This window comes from Annulohypoxylon truncatum (assembly GCF_022578515.1).
Source record: "Annulohypoxylon truncatum strain CBS 140777 unplaced genomic scaffold F4807scaffold_11, whole genome shotgun sequence".
Taxonomy (NCBI): domain Eukaryota; kingdom Fungi; phylum Ascomycota; class Sordariomycetes; order Xylariales; family Hypoxylaceae; genus Annulohypoxylon; species Annulohypoxylon truncatum.
The window spans coordinates 499,129-521,948 of NW_025953797.1; the positions used below are offsets into that span (position 1 = coordinate 499,129).

The 22,820-nt window shown below is 49.1% G+C and overlaps 3 protein-coding genes across 3 annotated transcripts; 1 reads left to right on the forward strand and 2 right to left on the reverse strand.

Moving 5' to 3' along the window:
* The first annotated feature begins 1,403 nt into the window (after window positions 1–1,403).
* Window positions 1,404–6,947, forward strand: F4807DRAFT_44809 (histidine phosphatase superfamily-domain-containing protein). Its single transcript, XM_047999908.1, has 4 exons — window positions 1,404–2,842; window positions 2,902–5,963; window positions 6,025–6,467; window positions 6,565–6,947. Exons 1-4 carry the CDS (start codon window positions 1,804–1,806, stop codon window positions 6,863–6,865), a joined length of 4,845 nt encoding a protein of 1,614 aa, XP_047855480.1. The 5' UTR covers window positions 1,404–1,803; the 3' UTR covers window positions 6,866–6,947.
* A 10,818-nt stretch (window positions 6,948–17,765) lies between these two features.
* F4807DRAFT_44927 (uncharacterized protein) lies at window positions 17,766–18,282 on the reverse strand. The gene is made up of 2 exons (XM_048000006.1): window positions 17,918–18,282; window positions 17,766–17,865 (listed from the first exon to the last, which is right to left on the reverse strand). The coding sequence occupies exons 1-2, from the start codon at window positions 18,188–18,190 to the stop codon at window positions 17,863–17,865; spliced, it is 276 nt and encodes a 91-aa protein (XP_047855481.1). The 5' UTR covers window positions 18,191–18,282; the 3' UTR covers window positions 17,766–17,862.
* A 2,605-nt stretch (window positions 18,283–20,887) lies between these two features.
* Window positions 20,888–22,293, reverse strand: F4807DRAFT_459190 (MOSC domain-containing protein; the record flags this gene model as incomplete). The annotated part of the gene is made up of 2 exons (XM_048001321.1): window positions 20,888–22,111; window positions 22,264–22,293. 2 exons carry the CDS (start codon window positions 22,291–22,293, stop codon window positions 20,888–20,890), a joined length of 1,254 nt encoding a protein of 417 aa, XP_047855482.1.
* Window positions 22,294–22,820: the final 527 nt, after the last annotated feature.

Genomic DNA, 22,820 nt, shown 5'->3' on the forward strand with positions numbered 1-22,820 from the left:
TTTCTTGAGAACGGAAGTAAAGCTTTTTTTTGCCGACTCCTGCCATATAGTGTAGCCCCACTATGTAGGTATGTACCATTGTTTAATATTTAGGTATTTTGGTACCTATACTTGCTAAGAATATTATAACGTTCTCATATTAGATCGAAAAAACAAAAAAGAAAATATGGATCATTGGATTTTCTAATAAGATATATTTATATTTCGCTTTTTAACACCTTGAAACGCTTAAACTTTGGAAGGCCAGAGTGTATCATATATACATACCTAGGTACTTAAACGACCTTGATGCTGAATTTCTTATCGTTATCGTTGGCTCTCTGGAATTTTATATCCATCCGTGAACATGGACCCCACATGATGGATTCTACAACCTTGAGAAGCGTTCCTTCCGTCAGGTGATGTCCCGAGGTCACTTTTTGATGAATGCTTAAATGCGCATGGCGCACATGCGCTTTCGATACGACGTGATGCGGTCGTCATTGCATTTACAGCTCTGCTTAAACGGCGCCTAGCCAGGCTATTGCTTCCAGCTTTCACCGCCTCACTGCTTGCCGAAAACATCGAAAACGACGGTCGTAGTGTCAAACAACGGTCGCATGCCCAGTGAACACCACGCAATCCCAATTATGTAGTCCTATTGGCTGCCGGCCCCTGATCATTTAGCGTATAGCAGGCACGTCGATGGCACTAGGCATTGGCATTGGCATGTGCTTGATAGGTTGTCATAAGATAAAGGTACATGCCTTAGTACCTGTTTTTATGCTTAAATGCCGACCAGCATTGATGTCTTCATGTTCTTTCGTAATCTGCAATGTGCATGTGGGATGCAACTTTGAGATCCGAAGTCAGAGAATAAATACGTTATCAAGACTACCTCATAATTGCTCATATAGCTCATATAAAACTCACACGTAGTAGCTCTCTACTATTCTAGTGGTTTCCACCTTTAGCTCTTCGTTCTAGGAAACCACTTACCACCCGAAAAGTGAGACCTCGACCTTTGTTTGACGGTCTAGAAATTTTACTGGTCCGTTTGCCCGCCACGTATTCTTCTGACCACGGGTCACAGATGCAACTGTCGAAATATTTCACGCTTCCAATGAACTTCCAATGAGGCTCTCATAACATATCCTTGAAGCCGTCGAGTTCCTGGTTCCCGTATACGCGACCCACTTCCAACTATTACGGTGGACTGAAAAATGAATAGATAAATCGGGTCTCGAATCAATATTCTTTTCGAAAAGGATTGATGAAGCCAATGCTGGAGTTTATCTCGCTGAACAACGTTTATACCAAGATATTAAAATTCAATTATCGGCTTCATCGTTATTTGTTCGATCGCTGATGCCTTAGATTGGGTTGTGCTGCATTAACTACCCGGTACCTGGAGACAATTTTTAGTCAGGGGGCAAACAAATTCTATTTGCCACTGGCTTCAAAGTACAAAGTCCGCCTCGACTGCAGGCGTTAGACCGTCATTAATAAGGAGCGGGTGAGTAACCACATTACCACATATCCTGCAGGAGCTTCGAAAACAACTTCCCAAATTTCTCAACTTTCTTACGCAACACTCTGTATATACGTCACTAAATTTTGGGGGCTATTGCAGATAAAAAAAAAGGGGAAAATCAAACAAGGTTTAATTGTCTGCTCTGATAGGTTCTTGGGAACTTAGCCAATGACGAAATAATATAGTAAAACTTTCTCACTGCGACGGAGTACGGACTATAGTACAAGAGTTTAAAAGTTTTAGCGGATAACGGCTTCCCGTACCCGTGGACCTGTGTCTTTTTGACAAGGATGGAGACCGATAATAATAATAACCCGGGTCGCAGCAGCTCCGGCAAGAGACTTTCGGCCTCTTCTTCTTGGTCTGTGTCGCAAACCCGCACTCGCTCTTCATCATCCTTAGCTAGTAGCATCGCCAGTTCCATAACGGGCGGGAAAAGTCGACATGCTGAACCCGTCGGTACTACCGATGTATCTGTTGAGCCTGCACGTTTGTCAATGCCTCTGGCCAGACCACTAAAGCTACCCCATCTCCCACCCTCTCCATACAGTCGACGCGAGTCATCCGGTTCCGATATTTGGAGTCAAGATTTTCATCCCTCGGCTGCAGGTGTTGACGACGTGGCTGTCGAGGATATCGATAACACCCCCAAACTAGTGCCCGGCCATTCTTTTCCAGACACAAGTTCTCCCTACCATCTGCCAGATCCTGCTGTTAACCATCCTTCTTCTTCTGCTTCCGACTACGAAGCAGCAAAGCGAGTTTCTGTCTCTTCCGTATTTTCCCTCTCGTCATCCCGTGGCGTTGCAAGTTCTGCTCCGTCCACAAACGGTTCCGACAGCGGTAGTGCTCATCGCCCCACCGCCATCATGACCTCCGGCAAAGGCTTAGGCCCGTCTCCAGGTCAATCTGAGTCCGGCGTGTCCAACGTGACAATCACCACGTCCTCTAACTCTAATACTCAGAATCCCGTTAGCGGTCCTCAGCTTACTTCGCGGGAGACCCATGCCAACCCTCTTGAGCTTGTGAAGCGAAGTACTGCACCTCCGTCCAATCCGGGCCCTCGACCCCAGGTGACGAGATCTCGAAGTAGAGCAAAGCGCCGGTTAAGTGGTAGTACTGCAGCTAGTAGCCACAGTCCTAGTAGTGACCGGGCTCCTCAATACAGAGAGAAAGAAGAAGTCAAGCCAGCACCATGGGGCATCATCGGCGTTTGCGCTCTGGACGCCAAAGCCAGAAGCAAACCGAGCAGGAATATTCTTAACAGGTTAATCTCAAACCGCGAGTTTGACGTGATAGTATTTGGGGATAAGACAATCCTAGACGAAGGTGAACAAGCCCACTATTGACCCGGTGAGAGACAGAGCAAAATACTAATGACTAAACAGAGGTGGAGAATTGGCCTATATGCGACTACTTGATATCTTTCTACTCTGACGGGTTTCCCTTAGAAAAGGCTATTGCTTATGTTAAAGCTAGGAAACCATTTTGCGTAAATGATGTCCCCATGCAAAAGGTACTTTGGGACAGGCGACTCTGTTTGCGAATACTCGATAGGATAGATGTGCCAACTCCTAAACGTGTTGAGGTGAATCGCGACGGTGGGCCAAGTATATTAACCTCGGATGTCGCAAAGCATATAAAGGATGTTACCGGCATCGCCCTCGAGCTAAGCGGGCCAGAAAACTACCGTATCCCTCGTAAGGTGGAGCTACTTGACGATGGAGACATTCTGAGCGTGGACGGCACTTTACTGAAGAAACCATTCGTCGAGAAACCAACTAGCGGTGAGGATCACAACATCATCATCTATTTTCCAAAGTCGGCTGGCGGAGGCGCCCGGAAGCTCTTCAGGAAAATCGGCAACAAGAGCTCTGAATTCATCAAGGACCTCATTATTCCCCGCGCCATCACTGAACCGGAAGGCAGTTTCATATATGAGAAATTCATGCAAGTGGACAACGCCGAAGATGTTAAAGCTTATACGGTCGGACCACATTATTGCCATGCTGAGACAAGGAAATCGCCAGTTGTCGACGGAATTGTCCGGCGCAATACCCATGGTAAAGAAATCCGTTATGTTACCGCGTTATGTCCGGAAGAGAAGGAGATTGCAAGCAAAATTGCAAACACATTCGGCCAACGCGTCTGTGGTTTTGATTTGCTTCGAGCCGGAGGCAAGAGTTATGTTATAGATGTCAATGGTTGGAGCTTCGTCAAAGACAATGAAACGTACTACGATCACTGCGCGAGTATTTTGAAGGATATTTTCGTCAAGGAGAAGATTCGCCGTGGAGGACCAACGCCACCTATACCATCACCCACTATATCAGACATTGGCGACCCATTGGCCAAAGCTCTACTAACTAATAAAGAGAAAGATTCGCAGACAAGTACAAGGCACACGAGCCAGACAAAGCTCATATCGAGTACTACAGGTACGCTTTCACCGGAGGAAAATGCAGAAAGCAAAGATGAGCAGAGCCCAGGAATCCCCGTCCCACCCAAGTCTGATTCAGGGGTGTCGGGTATCGCAGCGGGACTGCGGAACAGCATCATTAGCCCGATAGCATACCTTGCTGGCGGCTCTACTTCAAGTAGCGTGCCGGCTACGGCCCCGCCGACTCTTCCGACTACTCCTTCAACGGCAGCAGAGAAGGTCGAGGAACAGGTTGAACAGCCAACGCCGCCTCCGCCACCACCTAAACACTCGTGGAAGCTCAAAGGCATGGTTTCCGTCATTCGACACGCCGACCGCACCCCGAAACAGAAGTACAAGTTCACCTTTCATACGCAGCCATTTATTGACCTCCTGAAGGGCCATCAGGAAGAGGTCCTTCTTATTGGGGAGCCAGCTTTAGCTAGTGTCCTCGACGCGGTCGAATTAGCTATCAAGGCGGGAGAGGAAGATCGAAATAAGCTTAGGTCTCTTCGCAACGTCTTGGTGAAGAAAGGTGGATGGGCAGGTACCAAGGTGCAAATCAAACCGATGTTTCGCAAGAAGAAAACCGCCGAGATGTCGGATGAGTCAACTCCTAAAGTTACCGAAGGGGTGAAAATGGAGACGGAGATTAAGGACGTTCCGCTTAAAGAGAAGCCAGGTAACAGTAATCAGGATCAATCTCCGACGGCGCAGCCATCAAAGGCCGAAGATGGTCAACATGAACTTGACACATCGGAAGCACTCGTATCTGACAATGAACTTCAGCCGAGAAACCCACCGCGACGCCAAGATTCAATGTCAGGGGTAACAATGTCAAAGTTCACCGCAGCCGACAACAGCTTTGTTCTCGATAAGTTACAACTCATCGTCAAATGGGGAGGAGAGCCTACTCACTCGGCCCGTTATCAAGCTCAAGAATTGGCACAAAATATGCGTAATGATTATCTCTTGCTAAACCGTGCCATTTTAGATCAAGTACACGTCTTCAGCAGTTCGGAGAGGCGAGTTACAGCTAGCGCACAGATTTGGGCAGCGTCATTCATCGACAAGAATGACATACCAGAAGACTTTATTACTATACGCAAGGATCTGCTCGACGATTCCAATGCGGCGAAGGATGAGATGGACAAGGTCAAGAAAAAGTTGAAGGGATTATTGCGCAAGGGAAACGAGCGACCATCGCAATTTGCTTGGCCTGAGGGAATGCCCGAGCCTGCCGAAGTGCAGACACGAGTTGTGCAGCTGATGAATTTCCATCGCCGTGTGATGCATTACAATTACAGCAAACTGCAGAGTGGCGCTGTGAACTCACTCAACGCAATCAATTCTCCCAACTCGGACAAGACGCACGGAGAAGGATCTAGCACGTCTATTACATCATCGATTTCTCAAGCAAATGCCATCAACAATATCCAGGCTCGTTGGTGTTGCGGCGAAGATGCCGAGTTATTCCGCGAGCGGTGGGAGAAGCTCTTTGCGGAATTCTGTGATCACGAGAAGGTCGATCCTAGTAAGATTTCGGAATTGTATGATACGATGAAGTTTGACGCCCTACACAACCGCCAGTTCCTTGAGTGGGTGTTTACTCCACCGAAACAAATGTTAGAGGAGGAATTTGGTATTACTATAAACCGCGAAGGCAAAACGTCACCCAAGGAATCCGAAGACGGCGTCAAAACAGCTGATAACAAGTCTGACAAAAGCCAAGTTCTGAGCTCCTCCCCAGAGGAGAAACTTGACAAATCAGAGCGGCTTGACAGGGCAGAAAGGGCCGATAAGTCAGAGGCACAGAAAGCTGTTAAGCGCATTTTCCGACGAAGATCATGGATGAAGCATCCTCACGAAGTTGACAGGCCCGCCGAGTATTTCCACTTACCCAAAGGGAATAATCAGACAAAGGCGAAGACAGATGAGTGCTTCGAACCTCTTAGGGAGCTCTACCAGCTAGCCAAGGTCCTGTTCGATTTCATCTGCCCACAAGAATACGGCATCTCAGATAGCGAAAAAGTATGTTCATCCCCAATATCGGTACAATTTGGAATTGGCATTTATTGACGTTATATTGCAGCTCGAAATTGGGCTCTTGACCTCTCTTCCCTTGCTGAAGGAGATCGTCCAAGATCTCGAAGAGATGCAGGCATCTGATGATGCCAAATCATTCTTTTATTTCACCAAGGAATCACACATCTACACGTTACTCAATTGCATCCTCGAGGGTGGTATTGAGACGAAGATTAACCGCAGGACGATCCCCGAACTTGATTACCTCTCACAGATCTGCTTCGAGTTATACGAGTCGGAGACGAAGGGAACAGTAGATGCGCCCTCCGCCGATCAGCCTACGTTTAACTATAGCATCCGTATCACGATCAGCCCCGGTTGTCACATTTTTGATCCGCTAGACATACAACTGGATAGTAAACACTGCATCGGGTGTGCGCCGCGGAGAAGCTTGACACCTCACGCGGACTGGAAGAAAGTCATCGAAACGCTCAGAGATAAGTTTCATCAGTAAGTATCCATAACGTAGCGTCGTCGACGTAATAGCGACAAGGAAGAGGTGGTCCCCGTTATCCTGAGAGGATTTCTGACCGATGATAACCAATAGGGTCAAGCTACCCAAGACGTTCCTTGCGGTAAACCTCTCGGACGCCTTCACGTTCCAGGAAAAGGAGCGTCAAAATTCCGAGGCGGAATGTGTCGAGAAGGACAACGCTAGCAACGAAAGCGACGTCCTCGAAATGAAGACTCGAAAACGTCCACACCCTTCATCGACGAAAGTCGATCGCGGTGACGACACCGAAGCACCAGCAGTTATCGATGAGCAGCCTCTTCCACCTCCTGCTGCAACGTTTAATACGGCTGCTCTCCCTCCGGCCGCAGATGCGCCGGGAATAACGGGCCCCTGAAGTCAGAAAATTTCCAAGGCGGGAAGACCATTTGACCATCAGCAGCAACAGCAACGATGACGCTAGACGAGATGACGGTCTGCATGAGCGGCACGGAATCCGGATAAGGAGCCGGCGAATTAATAGATGTTGCCTATATGGTACCGGGAAGCCAGTCCATAATATGATGTTTCGTCTCCTTCCCCTTCCCGGCCGCCCAGCTAGGCGGTGTGCAAAGGGGGAGGAGGGAAAAAAAGCTCATTATGGGATTATGGGACCAGGGATCGAACGAGTAAGACAAGCATTGCATACGGCGAGAGGTCAAGAAAGGAAATGGTTCTGAGATAAGCGCCATGACGTGCGTATGTATAGAATAGAAAAGAGACGGGCCGCCGTTCTATGTACTGGTCTTATGTATGTACTGTTACCCAACAAACCGAATAAGACAGCGCCCGCATGTAGGTAGTACAACATAATAACACTTGCAGCAGAAGCAGCCATCAGCCGTCCCTTAGATGGGGGAGAGGAGAGATTGAGAAGTAACAAGCGAACGGAACCCACGTGGAGTTGGTGTGCGTGTGTATATGCGCAGATGCGTATGCGCGTCCAATGTCAATGTCAGCAATGACAGGTGATTGATCACATACCTAGGTGTAGGTATGCAATGCGCGTTACGGGCATTTCTGGCACCACTCACATCGGAAATCTCACCATAGAAAATGAGAGACGTAAAGAAAGAGACAGAAAAAAGAGAGAGAAAAAAAGACGAAACCCTTAGATTTGCTCACACATAACCGATGCCGGATCGCCGATGCGAGATGAGGAGTTCCTAAGGGTGCGGCGTGTCCCGTTTCTGACTACTCCTCCCACGGACATTTTGACACATCACTTATCACGATGACGATGCATTAGAAAATTAAATACCCCGTTCCAACTTCATGTTTCTTCGTGTTTTTTCTTCTCCGGGTTTTGCCTCACTTTTTTTTTCCTTCTCACTCTTTCTTTTCCCTTCACCGCCATCGGCGGAAGAGTAGATTATTATTTGTACCTTACGTAGGGCGAAGGAAATAGGAACGACATGGAAAAAAATTAAAATATTGAAAAGACTTTTTTTTTCTTTTCTTTTCTGCTCCGGCCATAGTAATAATAACCGCCGCTCTTTCTTTTACCCCCTTCTCGGCGGCGCGGCGAGCCCACCAGCTCGTGCCGTCTTGGTCCCTTGCGTTATCCATCATCAATGCATCATCGGACGCCACTTGGGAAACCCCTTCTTCTAGAAGCAAGGTACAAAAGAAAAAGAAAAAAAGATGCTGTAAATAAAAGGGCAAGTCACAACAAGATAATAAAAGCGAAGCTCGAGCGTCCGGAGATGCGTCTAGGTTGGGTATGTAGCGTTATTAGAGGAGCTCGTTAGAGATAGATAGGTACTGAATACTAGATGTAGGTAATAGAAAGTAGGTAGGTATCTTTCTGTATTAGACGATCCCGGCATCTAGAGAAGCGAGGTTGCAACGTTCGTAACCGCGCCCTTCTGACCCCTTCCTCTCCTCCCAAAAGCGTCATCTATCTCTCGGTTCAGTCGGAGCTTCTGATGCAAGATATGAACGGGGGGTTAGGTGGTAGAATAGTGGGAGGGGAGGGGGTGAGTTAGTGGTGGTGATGATGAACGAATTCTAAGCTGTGTGTATTGGCTGGTTACGGGTGCGCGTGGGCTCTTGCCTCACTTTGTTTCCTCGCAGACAGATGACTAGCATAGCATAGCATGACTGATCTGATGGCGGGATGCGTAACCGTGACGAACCAGATTGTGTTGCGTCGTTGTGCGCTGGCGCGCCGCAACTCACATGTTTGGGTATGATGCGCGCGGCACTATTGCAGGTTGCGTACGGAGAAAAGCGTCGGTCAGCTTCTCCGAGGTCACTTTCACTTGCTAATTGGGCTAGTCTATAGTCGTTCTTCGCAGATGACAGATAGGCCAGATACGGATACAATACATACCATGGTAGTATGTATGGTAGTCGTTAACCGAGGGGCCGGTTTGGAGTTTTGAGGAGCAAAGGAGAAAAAAAAAAGGTGGGAAGAGGGGGGGAAAGGATTAAAAAAAAAAAGTGACAGCTCACATTTCCGGCTCGTCGCACGAAATCTGGGCTATCGTGAACCGTCGCTTGCCCCGCCAAATTTCAGGAACCGAAAGGCAAGGAAGGGGGGAAGAAGGGGTCTAGAAGGAGGCCGGAAGAGATTCAAGAGCCTCCGAAGAATCGAATAATAACTGTCGGATCGCTAGTAAGATGGGGAACAAGCCACCAAGCCGTCGACATCATACGGCGGACGGCTTGCCGCGTCACCTTAAATTGAGGCTGATTCTAAATCTTCCGGTAGGAGTTCCGCCCAGCAGCGTCGCAGTCGCAGTCGCAGTCAAAGTCGCAGTAGCAGTCCAACACCCAACGCCTCCTCAAACGAGGCTGATACTTGCCCAATAAGCTTCCCACTATCCCGTGATCAGGCTCGGAGTAGCTGGCCGTCTTAGTAGGTAGGGCTCAGGGGTGTGCAACATGTATTGCTTGCGTCCATCATCAACGTTCCGGTTCTCTAATTTTACCGAACCATACTTTGACGTTTGAGCAGTCCCTGCTTAGTCGCGACTCTGGCTCTCTCTCTCCTTGGGGCTCCCGTTTAAAGGCAAGGGACCCAATAGCAACCTAATGCCCGGAAACCGCCAGCTGCATGACTAGCATGACAGGCATAGTGAGAAAATATTACCTAGGTAGTCAGCTAGTACATAGCTAAAGGCAGGCCTGGTTACCCAAAACTAGGAAGTGGAGATCCAGCCCATTAGCCTTGCCTGTCAACTAACGAACGACGTGAATATGGGATGTTTTAATATAAGACAAGCTAGCCAAGCGCAGGGTCGGGCCCTGTACAAGTAATAAAAGCACGTCAGGCTTACCAGACCTCCGGCGCTCTACCGGTCGGACGTCCCCAGACATAGTAGGTTTTTCGACTAGGCTGTGTGACGTGGGATCATTGGATGTGGGGGCAGCGAGGTTGACGAGGATCATAGAAGGGAAAAGAGAGACGTCCATGGTGGGGGAGTGACAGGGAATCCGCTGGTAGCCCCTCAATAAGAAAACAAAAATAAAATAAGGATAATGGGTGTACCTTTATGTAATGACGGGGGGGAAGAGAGAGGCTAGTCTGGCAGCCACATAAATATTGTACCCATACAGCCCATATCGGGGCGGACCTGCAGCTAGCAGAACGTCGTGGTCATGCGAAAGAGCGGTAGATGGCGTTGCAATTTACTATAAGCGACGCCAAACAGGCACTGAAACGTCTCTTTGAATCTGGATGTCTTGGCAAGGCTAGGCGGGACGGGACAAGCTCATACCTTGCCAGTCTTACGTGGTAGTCGACGAACCCTGGAGAGCCTTCGTCTGGTTCCGCTTTGCTTACCTGCAGAGCTGCAGAGGGGGTCCCTCTTCATAAAGAGAGTTAGGTACTTATTAGCCCGCGAATAAAAGAGTGTTCGTCCTGAATCTGAAGATCATGCCGGGGAAAGCTTTCAGAACTTCAGAAGCTCATCTTAGCACTGACCTCATCACCGGACCTCATCACCGATACTTAGGCCGGACCCATTAACCATTCCACGATGCTTTCCTGAACATGCGGTGACGAAAAAAAAAACATGAGCATGGGCACCGACGTCCCTGACAGCCAATGGGATGGTTCCCAGCCTAGGTAGACGATATCGACCTACAAGGCCGGTGGGCTTTTGGCATGGCGTCGACACTGTTGCGTATACGCGTTGATACGGAGCTTTTACTTTTCTCTTCCCAACGACATGTTTCCCTCGTCTACTACGGTTACCACCGTCACCACTACTACTCCCATCATCGGGGATATCGGGATCGAGACGATCAGTGAGGGCCATAGTGGTGTATGCTATAGGCTCGTATGAGTTTGCGACCCCGGGAAGGCCTGTTTACTATAGACCAATTCGTACGGCAGGTCTGATATAGTAGGCAATGATCGTATTCGATCTCACAAATTCGGTGGCCGATTTAACAGGTTCATCCGTGTCTGGATGTTCCTCGATTGGCTACGGGGAGGCGGGTGATGATTGTCTGATGTTGTATTAACGGCTAGCCGGTAAAGCCCAATCCCTCGAGCTATAGTATATGAACTTGTTTCTAGAATAGTTAATATGACCGGTGACTATTCTGGATTCGTGCCCAAACAGGTCGTGCACGAGTGAGTCTGTTAGACTAGCTCTAGTGTAGCCGGTAGTTGGTGTTGTGGTAAAATTGGAGGACTTCCCTTTTAGGCCATATGCATGGCGGGTGAACCAACCAGAGGCGACCAACGTCTAATTGAGTGATGACACCTGCACACGATAAAGATGAATCTCGTACAACAAGGAACTTTACGATCACGATCCGGACGTCGAGAAACAATTGGATACCAGGGCCTCAAAAGCCAAATACAAATACGCGGCTTGTCTCTAAATAGCATCTTGGCGTTGCGTAGCCGCGGCAGGGTTGAGATGCATAGTCGGCATTGAGCTCTCTTCTCGGGACCATCCAAAACGACCCCAAGTACTTAGGTAGTTTACCCAGCAGTGGTGGTGAGGAAGATAACCGATTGGCGACGATATTCGGCCAATGTCTTTAGATAACGAACCATTGCTGGGTATCCTGGTTGTGGTCGGACGGTGGGGCAGGTATCCAAACAGGAATAAATGTGCCGAATAGGTGTGCGACCTTCATGCCTCCCCGGCTGCCCAGGAACCAACAGGCCGAAATGTCAAAGCCACGTGCGAATGCTCCTTCTCAAGCCCGACGCCAACCTGTGGTGGCGCGGTGGAAGAAGGCCATGGAAGCAGCTTGGAATCTTGACTCCGAGCCATAATGCTGGACCTGGCATAAACTTGCGGTCGGAGATTTTTGTGATTTGTTCTCCAAAATCTCAAAATCTCCGGGTTTTGAATCATGAAACCAGCAGGCTGGGGATAGACCTCGCTTGGATCTTTTATTAGCCAGACCGGTTCGCGGCTACGCATCCTGAATTAAGGTCCCGCTGGCCGCAGAATGGCCGCAGACAACGGCACATGAAGGCGCGGTCAGCAGACATCAGCAGACGAGAACCTAGGTACATAAGGAATAGAACGTTCGTGGCTTTAAGATGGCTTTGCGCTAGCTATCTTCAGCTTATTCTCAAGCCACATCGGTCGTGTGCAGACCTACCTAGGTAGGTAGTGTAGGCAGTTCGTACCGTAGCTGTGGGATGTGGGAGCAAGTGCCTATCAACTCCATACCTACCTACATACTTCATGTCTTATCCACGACTGGGGGGAAGGCTCCATCGAACGGGCTGGCGGGTTACCGACAATGTGGGATGCGCCGTATAATAGACGTATTATTCGTCGTCATCACCCTTTCTCCTGGGTCGCTACCCGAGGCGGACGAGGATGACAAATTTCTCCTTCTATATCTTCATCATGTTTGGTGCTTGATCATCCTGGCGAGTCCACTTCCCAGATAGTTTGAAACAGAGGTGAAGTCCTACCACCCCGTAGGGCTCTGCTATGAAGAATTCGAGCTCCGCAAGAAAGTGGATATCCAAGGGCCTAGACCCAGGTTTCCCTCCAACTACTGGACCGGTACTGGCTACCGGTAACTTGTAAAGTAGCGGGACTACCAGGAGGTGCCTGGCTCTTGGGACTCTTGGGACCCGATGTCAGCTTGTCACGTACATCCTATTATTATGTAGTACGCTGTAGTTCAATGTTTCAACTTTCAAGGGGGCAACTGATCCTTACCAGCAATGATCAGAGCAATTGCTGTTATGACCTATCCCAAGAATGGACATCGAACTAAGACAGGCCCTAAAAAAAGAAGGAAAAACAAGCCGTCCTCCGGACGAATCGATCGTGAGTTTCGCGACCCCTAGATAGTCCGGGCGAAGCACGTACGTAGTAATTTGAAAAAATTCTCGCAGTGCCTGAATACGGAGCTTACTCTGTCGTATGACCTAGGATCAGGAACTATGGCGTCGAAATCCTCCTATTTGCCATCTCTAGGTTGAAAAGTGGAATATGCGCAAGACTTTGGAATTGTATGTAGTACTAAAGAAATTGGTCCACTTTGCGTTGTTGGGGCGGGTTCGTATTAGTAGCATTAGTAGAAGCACCCCAACGGCGGTTTTAGCCTGACAAGCAGCATGGAAACTCTTGTATAGCTACACGCCCATAAGAAACTTCGTTAAAGCAGACACGGGAGACGATGGACACCAGGCGGTGCTCCGGTGCAGCTTGGCCTGCTTAAATATGAAGTATGAGGTGTCACGGCAACTCTGAAGAGGAGTCAGCGAGAAGGTCGAACGACGCGTGGTGGAGGCCTAATACAGCTCGGCTAAAAGTTTATTCCTTGATTGGGTTGACTTTAAACAAACTTAGACGAATCAAGGTTCAATGGCTCAGGGGTGTGGTAGAAAATGACTATTCGGCAGGCGTGCAGGAGGCTCAAAATAGAAAGTAGTTGCGGGTAATGTACCCTCATGGGTCGACTTGCTGCTGCATCTAGATTGCGCCAGGCACGAGGTTTCCCGATGGAGGGAAAAAGAAGAGATTCGACGTAACCGCGACCCGTGTAAGTGCTGCTCAACCTTCAATCTTCCTACACGTTCCAATCCAGAATTGCGTGTCCTGACATGTACATGTAGTCCCTTTATGTTGGTACCTGATGGCAATGACACGCTGGCAGCCTGTCAGCCGCCGTCATACAACCCTACATATGTATTTCGTGCCTCTGCGTACCTGAGGATCTATGCACGTATCAGACTCAGACATGAAGAATAGAGCAGGTGTAGGTAAGGCGATATAGTATGTTATGTCATGCCACGCAACATTGAATGGATGCGATTCACCTCAAAAGGTAGGATGCTCTGCCTGCATATATGCTACATATACGTTATCAATCAATGTACCTATGCGATACGTCAATCTGGTGCACGGTAAATCAATTCAAGTTGCATTGCCTATTAGGTACCTAGGTATGTAGGTAGGGATGTACCTAATTACTAATTACATATGTACATACGTAACTGCGCATTCGCGCATCAATGATTTTGACAGGCAAGTCCCTGTCCTGGCAGCTGCTTTGTAAGACCGTAAAATTTACCTTCGAATGTACCCGTTACAAACCTAAAGTTTCATCCAGAGGTTCTCGGTCTGTAAATCACCCCGCGCGTTGCGGGAAGCCTTAAATACCCGCGGGTTGTACAACTATCAGTCAGTACATACTATCAGTCAGGATCGTCAATTCTTATCATCGCCATCTCATCGCTCCAAGTTCTTATTACCTATTACACTACACATACCTAGGTGGGTAGTCGACTCGTCCGCCCTCGTCTAGCCAAAGGGAAGTTGCTCGCGATGCTGTATTACAAGATTACCTACCTAGGCAGATAAGTACATTACACATACATTCCCTTTCCTTCACATGATTAAGTCCAGGCCAAGATGGTGGGATCCCTTAATTCGCTACCCATTATGGAGTAATTAAAAGAAAGAAAAAAACGCAATATGTAAGATTCTTACACCAAATGTTTTTAATTTAGTCAGCTATAAAATATTTCCATCCAATAGGCCTACGATTATCCTCGGTCTCTTATGTTACACTACTTACCTATACTTACTTACAGTACCTACATAGTAAAGTGCTAAACCAGACATTCGGGTTCTTCGAGCCTAGTTATATCCTGATTCTTACTTTGTAAATCCCTCTTGACGCTTACATAATCCCCGCCTACCCCGGCGGGTAGTTGGTCTGAAGGGGCCCCTAGTTCTTACTGATACCGACTAACCATAACTCCGAAGTATCACGGAAGCATTCATATACTACCTAAGTAGATAGGGTATGTATGTCACTCACGGTGAACCTCGTGTCGCAGTCAGATCTTGCACGCATGTAAAATCGAGCTGATGCGCCCTCAGGTAGCACATCGGGATGTTCCCTTCAAAGAAACTACCTTAACACGCTATGCCTATTACTTACGGATACATGATCACTTACACCCGCGCGTAATGCAACCCCCGGACCCGTTCTCGAGGCGACGCTGTGTGGGTATAGAGAGGGTTATTATATAACCAAGTGATGAACTGCGTCAGTTGAGCAGCCAATAGATGACGGCAGCATTCAGGATTTAGACATGGACAATCGTGGACTTGGCGAACCGTGCCGGTGATTGCGAACCGCGCCAGAGTTTCGTCTTGTCCGGTCCAACTTGAATGTTCTGCCTCTTGCACACGAATGCTTCCCAAAACACGTACATGCCTCCGTAGCCTCAACGACCCTGACCTACCTGGCCTTATTACTACGTGCTGCGGAACTATGTGGACTAGATGAACTAGATTGTCTCCGATCGTACGCGGGAAACCAGACATATTATGTGTTTGGTTGAGATTCTATATCGTTTCTAGGCTCAAACCATCATACATACATATATATATGAGCACTTTATGCGAGGTACCCAGGAGGAGAGACATGGTCACCGGTAAAGCCCTCTCTGGGAACCGATTCGGCAATTTTTGTAGTTTAGGTAGGGTAGGGGTAGGCGGCGAGGGCCGACCGGTGAAGGATAAGACCAATACGTTTCCGTCTATGTGCCGTCCGCTTAGTTCCAGATTGTGACTGGTTTTCACCGCGATTGAAAAAATTGTTTCCAGGAATCCTTTTTGTACGCCTTTACCTTGTCCAATCCCAGACCTTGACCTTGGGAACGGTCATACCTCCCCGAGGTATGGAAACCTGAGAGAAGTAAAGGGTACATAACCCCCCGATCCTCGACCCTCGACTAGCATCTATCTTCAACTTACATCGTACGGCAAACCGGTCTTGGTTCTGCAGGTAGTCAGCCCAGACAGAGAGGATAATGGCGACATTCCATATGAAGAGATCGAGAAAAACAAGGAAAAAGAGGCAATAGAAAAAAATTAATTGACTAAATTGAAATCCACAACCTTCAAGCAAAGCCGTTGTCGTTCCATGTCGTGTCATACCCCATGCGGACTGAAAAGACAGTGCCTAGGCCCTTATTCCCAAAAGAAGCGTTGTGGTTCGTCACTCGCTTTCAAATCCTATTGCTTGATCATTTTTATTAAATTATTTCTCCTCGCTAGTACATTCGCTAGAGTAAAAATAAACTCCAATACAATTCAATACATACACACAGCCAAAATCAACCATTCGTTTATCTTGTGTTATTTTATATATATTTCTTTGACCCACATTACAACCTTACAACCTTACAAAATCCAGCAACATACAAAAACGACCGGGTACTTTGTCATACTGCATATACTCATACATCACATAGCTGCAATGCATCGCCTACCTACCTAGTTCAAATGCTGTTATTTATTAGTTAGTAGTTCGACTTGCATAATAGGTAGGAAGTTTCAAGCCGACACTCGAAGAAAAAAAAAAGTCTGACACGGTCCCCGTTCAGGCAGTTACCCTCTAACCTACCTAAAGTAGACGTGTAGTACGTATGTATGTATGTAGGAAAGTACATACTGGACGCATGTACGCATGTGTGTACGCAGTGGAGGTACCTGCCAAAGTGAACATCGAATATTAATATCCTATGTACAATTAAATGCGGGTGTGTATATACGCAGGTACCTAGATACACGCCAAACCCAAATCCACATCCCATGCTATATGGATACATACTAATTGATGGCTAGGCCAGGCTAGTCTAGGTGCTTGCTGTGTCGGTGCTAGGTATAAATGTACATCCTTGACGAATATCCAGGTACTATGTATACTAAAAGCTACTACATAATGTACTAAAGCGTGTTAGGTATTAAGTATTAAGGTTAATTGGAAGTGGGAAATCGCAATAGTCGAGAAAGTCAAAACCGCATCATGCCCATGTCGCAGAAGATTGATCGCTCTTCGACAAAATCCACACTTAGCATTTTACATGGACTACTTCTGCCCTTGTCATCGATTCTCGGACGACATGCCAGAGTTCCAAGTTCCCACCCCGACTCCTGTCTAATGTTGTTAATCATCTCACCCAAGCCGCCCGAGTCACCCAAGTCGTCCAACTCACCCAAGATTCAAGTCCGAAGTCCCAGGTCCCAAGCTCCGTTTCCATCTTTTCCCAATCCCCTACCTCTGGAAGGTTACCAACTAAGCTACTAGCCCCTACCATCCCTAGGGTGTCTGGTAGTCTGCCGAGTTACCTACTATGGACCAGGCGGGAGCAGTACCGACAATCGTGACAATCGTCATAGGACAGGGTTAGACGTCGTCGATGAGACTCTCGACTGTACTTACTCACATAGTATTTGAGCCTCCCTGAAAACGAACTCCATGTCATGCCTGCAACGACGTCCCCTACGAACGAGTAGTTACACATCACATTTCTTTTATTTCATTTTATTTTTTATTTTATTTTATTATATTATCTAGGCTTTTACCGCCTGTTGTCCGTCTGGTTTCACCTTTTGATACAAAAACATCCATTCCGCCTCGCCTAATCTGCCAGATTCTCGCCAGCCCTACAACTACAAACAGCCTCCTTATTCTGATTCTTCCTCCCGTTTCCCAAACCCACATTTGGCAAACAAAAATCAAAGACAACCCAACATTCTGTTTGGACCTCAAGGTCACCCGTTGACTTGTAACCTGCGGACTGGCTATTTAACGCCTGTCTCCCCTTCATATCTCGAGCCTCCCTTCCTCGATAGTTTCTCTCACACACTCTCTCACTTACTCTCACATATACTCTCACGTATACTTTCACGCAATCCATCTCTCTCCTTCTCCTGCCCCTTCTCCGCAGGCAGTATACGCAAACCAGTCTTCACAGATTACAGCCACCAACAGTCATCACACTAGATCGACTACTAGTCCACACCACTTCCTTGCTCATCTCTCTGTAAGTGTTCCACAACACTAATACCGCACTTGTAGACCGTATGAAAACTGAATCGTATGGCTGACCCGTCACTTAGGGTAGACTAAGCAAAACCGCCGCCACATCCAGCCGTCTGGTACTCACTATTACCCCGGCATTCGGAAATTCAGCTAAGGCACACATCCTTGACCATATCTCGCAAACATGGCAGTGGGAAACAACTGCGCACACTCTTTCAAGATGCTGAAGTCGGACAGCACTCTCATCCAATGGACCTGCCATATGTGTCATTCGGGTCCGCACTGGTGGATTTTCGAGTGTCGATACTGCAAGCTCCACACGTGCCGGGCATGCGTACACAGCTGCTAAGCACGGGGGACCCGGACCGGGCTGCGCTGTTGTCACTGATTTTTCCATTGAGGTAAGCTCGATAAACTTATCTATCAAGTCTCATGTCATCATCTATTCTTTAAATATGACAAACGAGATGGACAGAGTGTTAATATGGCCCCCAATTTAGCACAAAATTCCCACGGTCTCGGCTCTTTCAAAGCCGAGCTTCACTTTTTTTCAATTGGAGGGAACCTCTTCATCCGGCGTCATGGGTTGGGATTTACATCGGGGAAAAAATGAGTTTTTACGACACCCCCGACAAGAAAAAAAAAAGTTTCTCGAAACGCAATTGCCCATCGACATTCCGGAAGTTGGCGCGGGGTCCCCTTGTCAGTGGACGCTAAGATCCTGCAGGTCGTGGCCACGACAGGCAAAATAGATCCTATTGGCCTGGACCGTTGTCCTTTCAATGGCATTTTCACAGTCCCCTTCCCTGCTTCTTCAGCCACTCGTCGAGCCACAGCGCATCCCGGTCCAATCGTCGAGATCCCGATGAGATAGATCACTTTCTCGACCAAGTGTTACACCGTTGTCACAGGCTGTACGCGGTACACCTTAGCCTTGTTTGACGGCATTCATAGTTATGATTTCCTTCGTGTACACCCATAAACACTGTATTTGTTGCTGGAAGCTTAGGTGCCCTCCCATCCCACGGAGCGTCGAGTCGCCTAAATTTCCCCGTTTCTCTGTACGGTCTTTTTCGGAGTTCTGGGGCGTGCAGGAATCTCAGCACTGCCCATTGGGTCGGCGTTTTCACGTCATAGATCTGTTTCCTTTTCCTTGAATGTACAATGGGACAATGTGAACGGTCAATGGAAAAAAAATTCTCACGATTGCAGGATTCGGGGATTAGAAATGGTTGTATTGTGTATTTACGATGGATCTGGTTTCACTGTCCCTTTTCTTATTATCTCGTACAAAATGAGGGCGCCACGGACGCAAGGAAAAGTCACTCTCCTCACGGCAACACAGTACGCGAGCAGACTTCCTTCTAACCTCGGACTCGTACTTCCTATTCTCCCTTTTTACGCGATGCTTTTTTCTTGTCCGGCGCGAAGGGAAAACAAAAAAAAGGAAATTATGGCAAGAGAAACCCAGTACGCAAGTACAACCAATACCTCAATCATGTTTATTACCTTACTACCAGATAGAGAAAAGAGATTTTTCGTTGGTTTCGGACAGATAGGCCCAAGAGGTCGGGCTTCGATGCCACGTTGCAGGTTTTGCTAGGTGTACTCGTCCACTCGCGCGTGTTTGGTTTTGGTTTGGTCTGGCTCACGCCGGGTCGTGCTCAGGTCAAGTCAGGTCAGGTAAGGTAAGGTATGAAGTCAAAGTTGAGGCTGCTGCGTGCGGCCCAACGAAGAAGCTGAAGTTAGGCAGGGCTACCTACGCCCCCTACGCACCCTACTACAAAGGTTGTGCAACGTGGGGACACGCGTTTTCGCACACGCGGCAGTCCTGCAAGGTCCCGTCGGTTTCTGGAACGTCTTGGAACATGTATTGGGTGCTTGTTCGTTGGAAAGGTTGGGGACCTGGGAAGGGGCCGCGCTTTTCATATGCCGTTTGTACACGGTAGACACACGGCAGACCGCGTTGGGGGGACACAGCAGCAAGCCAACAAGCCCCAAAGCTCGCCTTGACGGGCTTGCTTTTTCGACCGTGTGGGGGGGAGAAGAGCGATTGGGGGAGATGGAGGAATTCTCGGCCTCGTTCCTTTTCTGCTTCTATCGTACAATCGCATCGTATATCGTACATACATCGTTCATCGTGCATTTTGTATGGATGGATCTGCGCGCGCGCACGCACGCATGACATACGCACATTGCATGCATACGCATATAGGTACCTCCATACATACTCTGATTTCATCATTGTCATGATTAACTTTGATAAAACCTGGTCGTTGCCGCTTTAGGTTCTTCTCGCGAGATAACTCGCTACTCCTCATTACTCGATGGTACGACCAAGCTTTTTTTTTTCTCTCTTTTTCTTTTTCCTTTTCCTTGGCCCTTTTTTTTTTAACCCTCGCCTCGCCTCGCCTCACCTCGCTACCCGCAGCCCGGTATCGAACGGGTCTTCCCTTCTATCTGCCCGAGATGCGAGATTTGTTTGGCCCCCCCGTCGGCCGGATGTAACTCGATCGCGATCCGGTCGGGGGATAACTACATACCTTACTTTACACCGTGGACCTATACCTTATACCTATTAGCTATACCTGTACCTGATCTCTCTACCCCAACCCCCCACCCCCCTTCGCCTCGTACGTAAGAAGGGTGGATTGGACGAATGCCCAGATACGTCGGTGACAGCTGGCAGGGCTCGTGTTGTCGGTGGGCTGTGGGTTTGGTGCGTGTTGTAGATAGGTAGGTAGGTATGAGGTATGTATGTATAAGGTACGTATGTACAGCTAGCTAAGCATAGGTGTGCGAGAGAGCGTAGGATAGGATAGGCCTGCTGCCGGCTGACGCCATAAGGGGGAATCGCTGGCTCCATCCGGCGATCCCTCGCCTACTTTTACCTTTTTTCCTTGGTTTTCTTCTTCTTCCCCCTTTCGGTTCCGCGGATATGCGATGTTTGGCTCGAGCTCATCGTGGCCCGTTTCCAAGATTTTGTAGAATGGGACTGGCAAAGAAACGAAAAAGGGAAATTGACGAGGCTCTTTTCTCGCTCTCGGCCCGCCGCCGGCCGTACGGCGGGACGAACTGGGCTGGGGGCGCGGCTTCACTTCGGCCAGGCCCACACGTCTCGCGAGCTGATACGCCGGGTCACCTGGACCTCGTCACCCACGGCGACGTCAGCGACCAGGTCTTCATCATCATCATCATCATCGCCTTCTTCGTCGTCGTCTTCATCGTCGCCTAGCGGTTTCCCGCCGCCAGCACCGTTCGTCCTTGTGGCGGTGGCAGGGGGCAGCAGGAAGGCATAGCGTCCGAAGATGGGCGACCACTTGTTTCCGGCGTCCACGCGGCGGTCCCTCATAAGCGCCTTGAGGATGGAGCCGGACTCGCCCGTGCCCGGGCGCCCCGTGCCGTAGTCGATGTTGATCGAGACGCAGCGCGCGCAGTTGGCCGTCAGCGCCAGCCGGTGCGAGCCCCCGATCAGCAGCTCGGACCAGAAGTCCTCGTCCCAGGCTTTCAGAGTGGTGGTGATGGTGGGCTGACATCCTTCTTCCCCCTTTGACCCTTCTTCCGCGTCGTTGGTGCTGGTGGGAGTGAGGGGCGGAGACGGAGGCGATTGGTCGTCAGGCACGAGGTCCACCACGATGTTGGGCCGGAATTTGATCATGTCCATCTCCTCGCCCTCGGGCAGCCGCGCGCTGACGTCGCGCAGCGACGCCTTCGACGTTACTAGGAACGGCGCCGCCTCGTTGAATGTCAGGCCACCGTCGGGTTTTTCTTCATCCGTGCCACCTTCATCTTCTGGCGAAGGCGGCCACTGTTGTGTGAATGGAACGTACGAGGCGACGGTGGCCAACCAGGACTTGGTTGGGCGCGGCGGCGCGGGGGGCGAGTGCGCCAGCACGCGACGCCGGTTCTCGCCGATGTACACGAGGATGACGGGGTACCCGAAGCACGAGGAGAACCAGGCGTCGTAGGGCTCGCGCACGCGAAACGCGGTCGTCTCGCTGCCGAACAGCTTGATTCCGACGACGTCCGACTCGTCGTAGGCCGGGTACAGGGGCACGCGCAGCTCACCCCGCTGCTCTGGTGTGGGAGGGAATAAGGGAGTGCTCGGGATCCGGTAGGTGACAACGATGTGGTCGTCGTCCAGGGTCTGGTGGAACAACGTGCACTCCGGGAAGTACGCCGTCTGGATGTTCTTGTACCGCCCTCCGCCCTCGTCCTTCAGCAGCATGAAGCGGCGGTCGTGACGTAGACCCTCGCGGCGAAGCTGTGCTGCCGGGACCGAGAGGGGGCGCAGCGATTTGATGGGGTAGATGTAGAGCTTGAAGGGGTGCGTGCGTGAGTTTTTGGTCGGCAAGTGAAGATGAGGGGGTTACGTGGTTCCATGAGAATGTGTGAAAGTGAGACAGACAGAAAGAGGAGGCCTCCTTTCGAGGTAAGAAAGAAAGCGAGTCAGAGAAATGCCTGACTTACCTCTGAGATCTGAATCTTTGGCTGGCCCATCTTGACGGTTTGTCGGCGTCGCCTTCTCCCGCTCGTTGATAAGGTGACGTTGAGTTGTTAACAAGATTTGTTTCGAGGCTCAGCTGCCTTTGTAAATCGGGATGTATCTTTACGAGCTGGAATGTAGAGTGACGTATTGATTGAAGCAGTACAGCTTCCCACGTGCCCTCGATATATTCAATGTTGAGAGAATCATAAAAATATGTAGGTGAGACGGTAGAGGATCGGAATCGTTTCCCGAGCTAGCGATTTACGATATTTATATCGAGACCGGATGCACATCCGAACAGTCCACTGATGTCCTTCCATAGGTGCGGGGAGGAAGCAGCAGAGCCGCATTACATGATAAGAAAAGGAAAAAAGCTTCCTAGCTATTCTAGGTATTTTTACGAGCGGCCTGCTCGGAGCTGAGTGCGGGGCGTAGGAAGTTCCAAGGGTTGCCGTTGGTCGATGGATTAAAAAAGAGGTCTGGCTTTTCGGCCTCGGGATCGGCCTCGGGAAATTCTAGCGAGACCGTCCAGGAGCCC

Bases quoted from the DNA above. Each gene is read 5' to 3' on its own strand.
- F4807DRAFT_44809 (XM_047999908.1), top strand. From the start codon at position 1,804: ATGGAGACCGATAATAATAATAACCCGGGTCGCAGCAGCTCCGGCAAG. The intron at 2,843-2,901 runs GTGAACAAGCCC...ATGACTAAACAG, and splicing joins TAAGACAATCCTAGACGAAG to AGGTGGAGAATTGGCCTATA. The intron at 5,964-6,024 runs GTATGTTCATCC...GTTATATTGCAG, and splicing joins GCATCTCAGATAGCGAAAAA to CTCGAAATTGGGCTCTTGAC.
- F4807DRAFT_44927 (XM_048000006.1), bottom strand. From the start codon at position 18,190: ATGGAAAAATCAGTGACAACAGCGCAGCCCGGTCCGGGTCCCCCGTGC.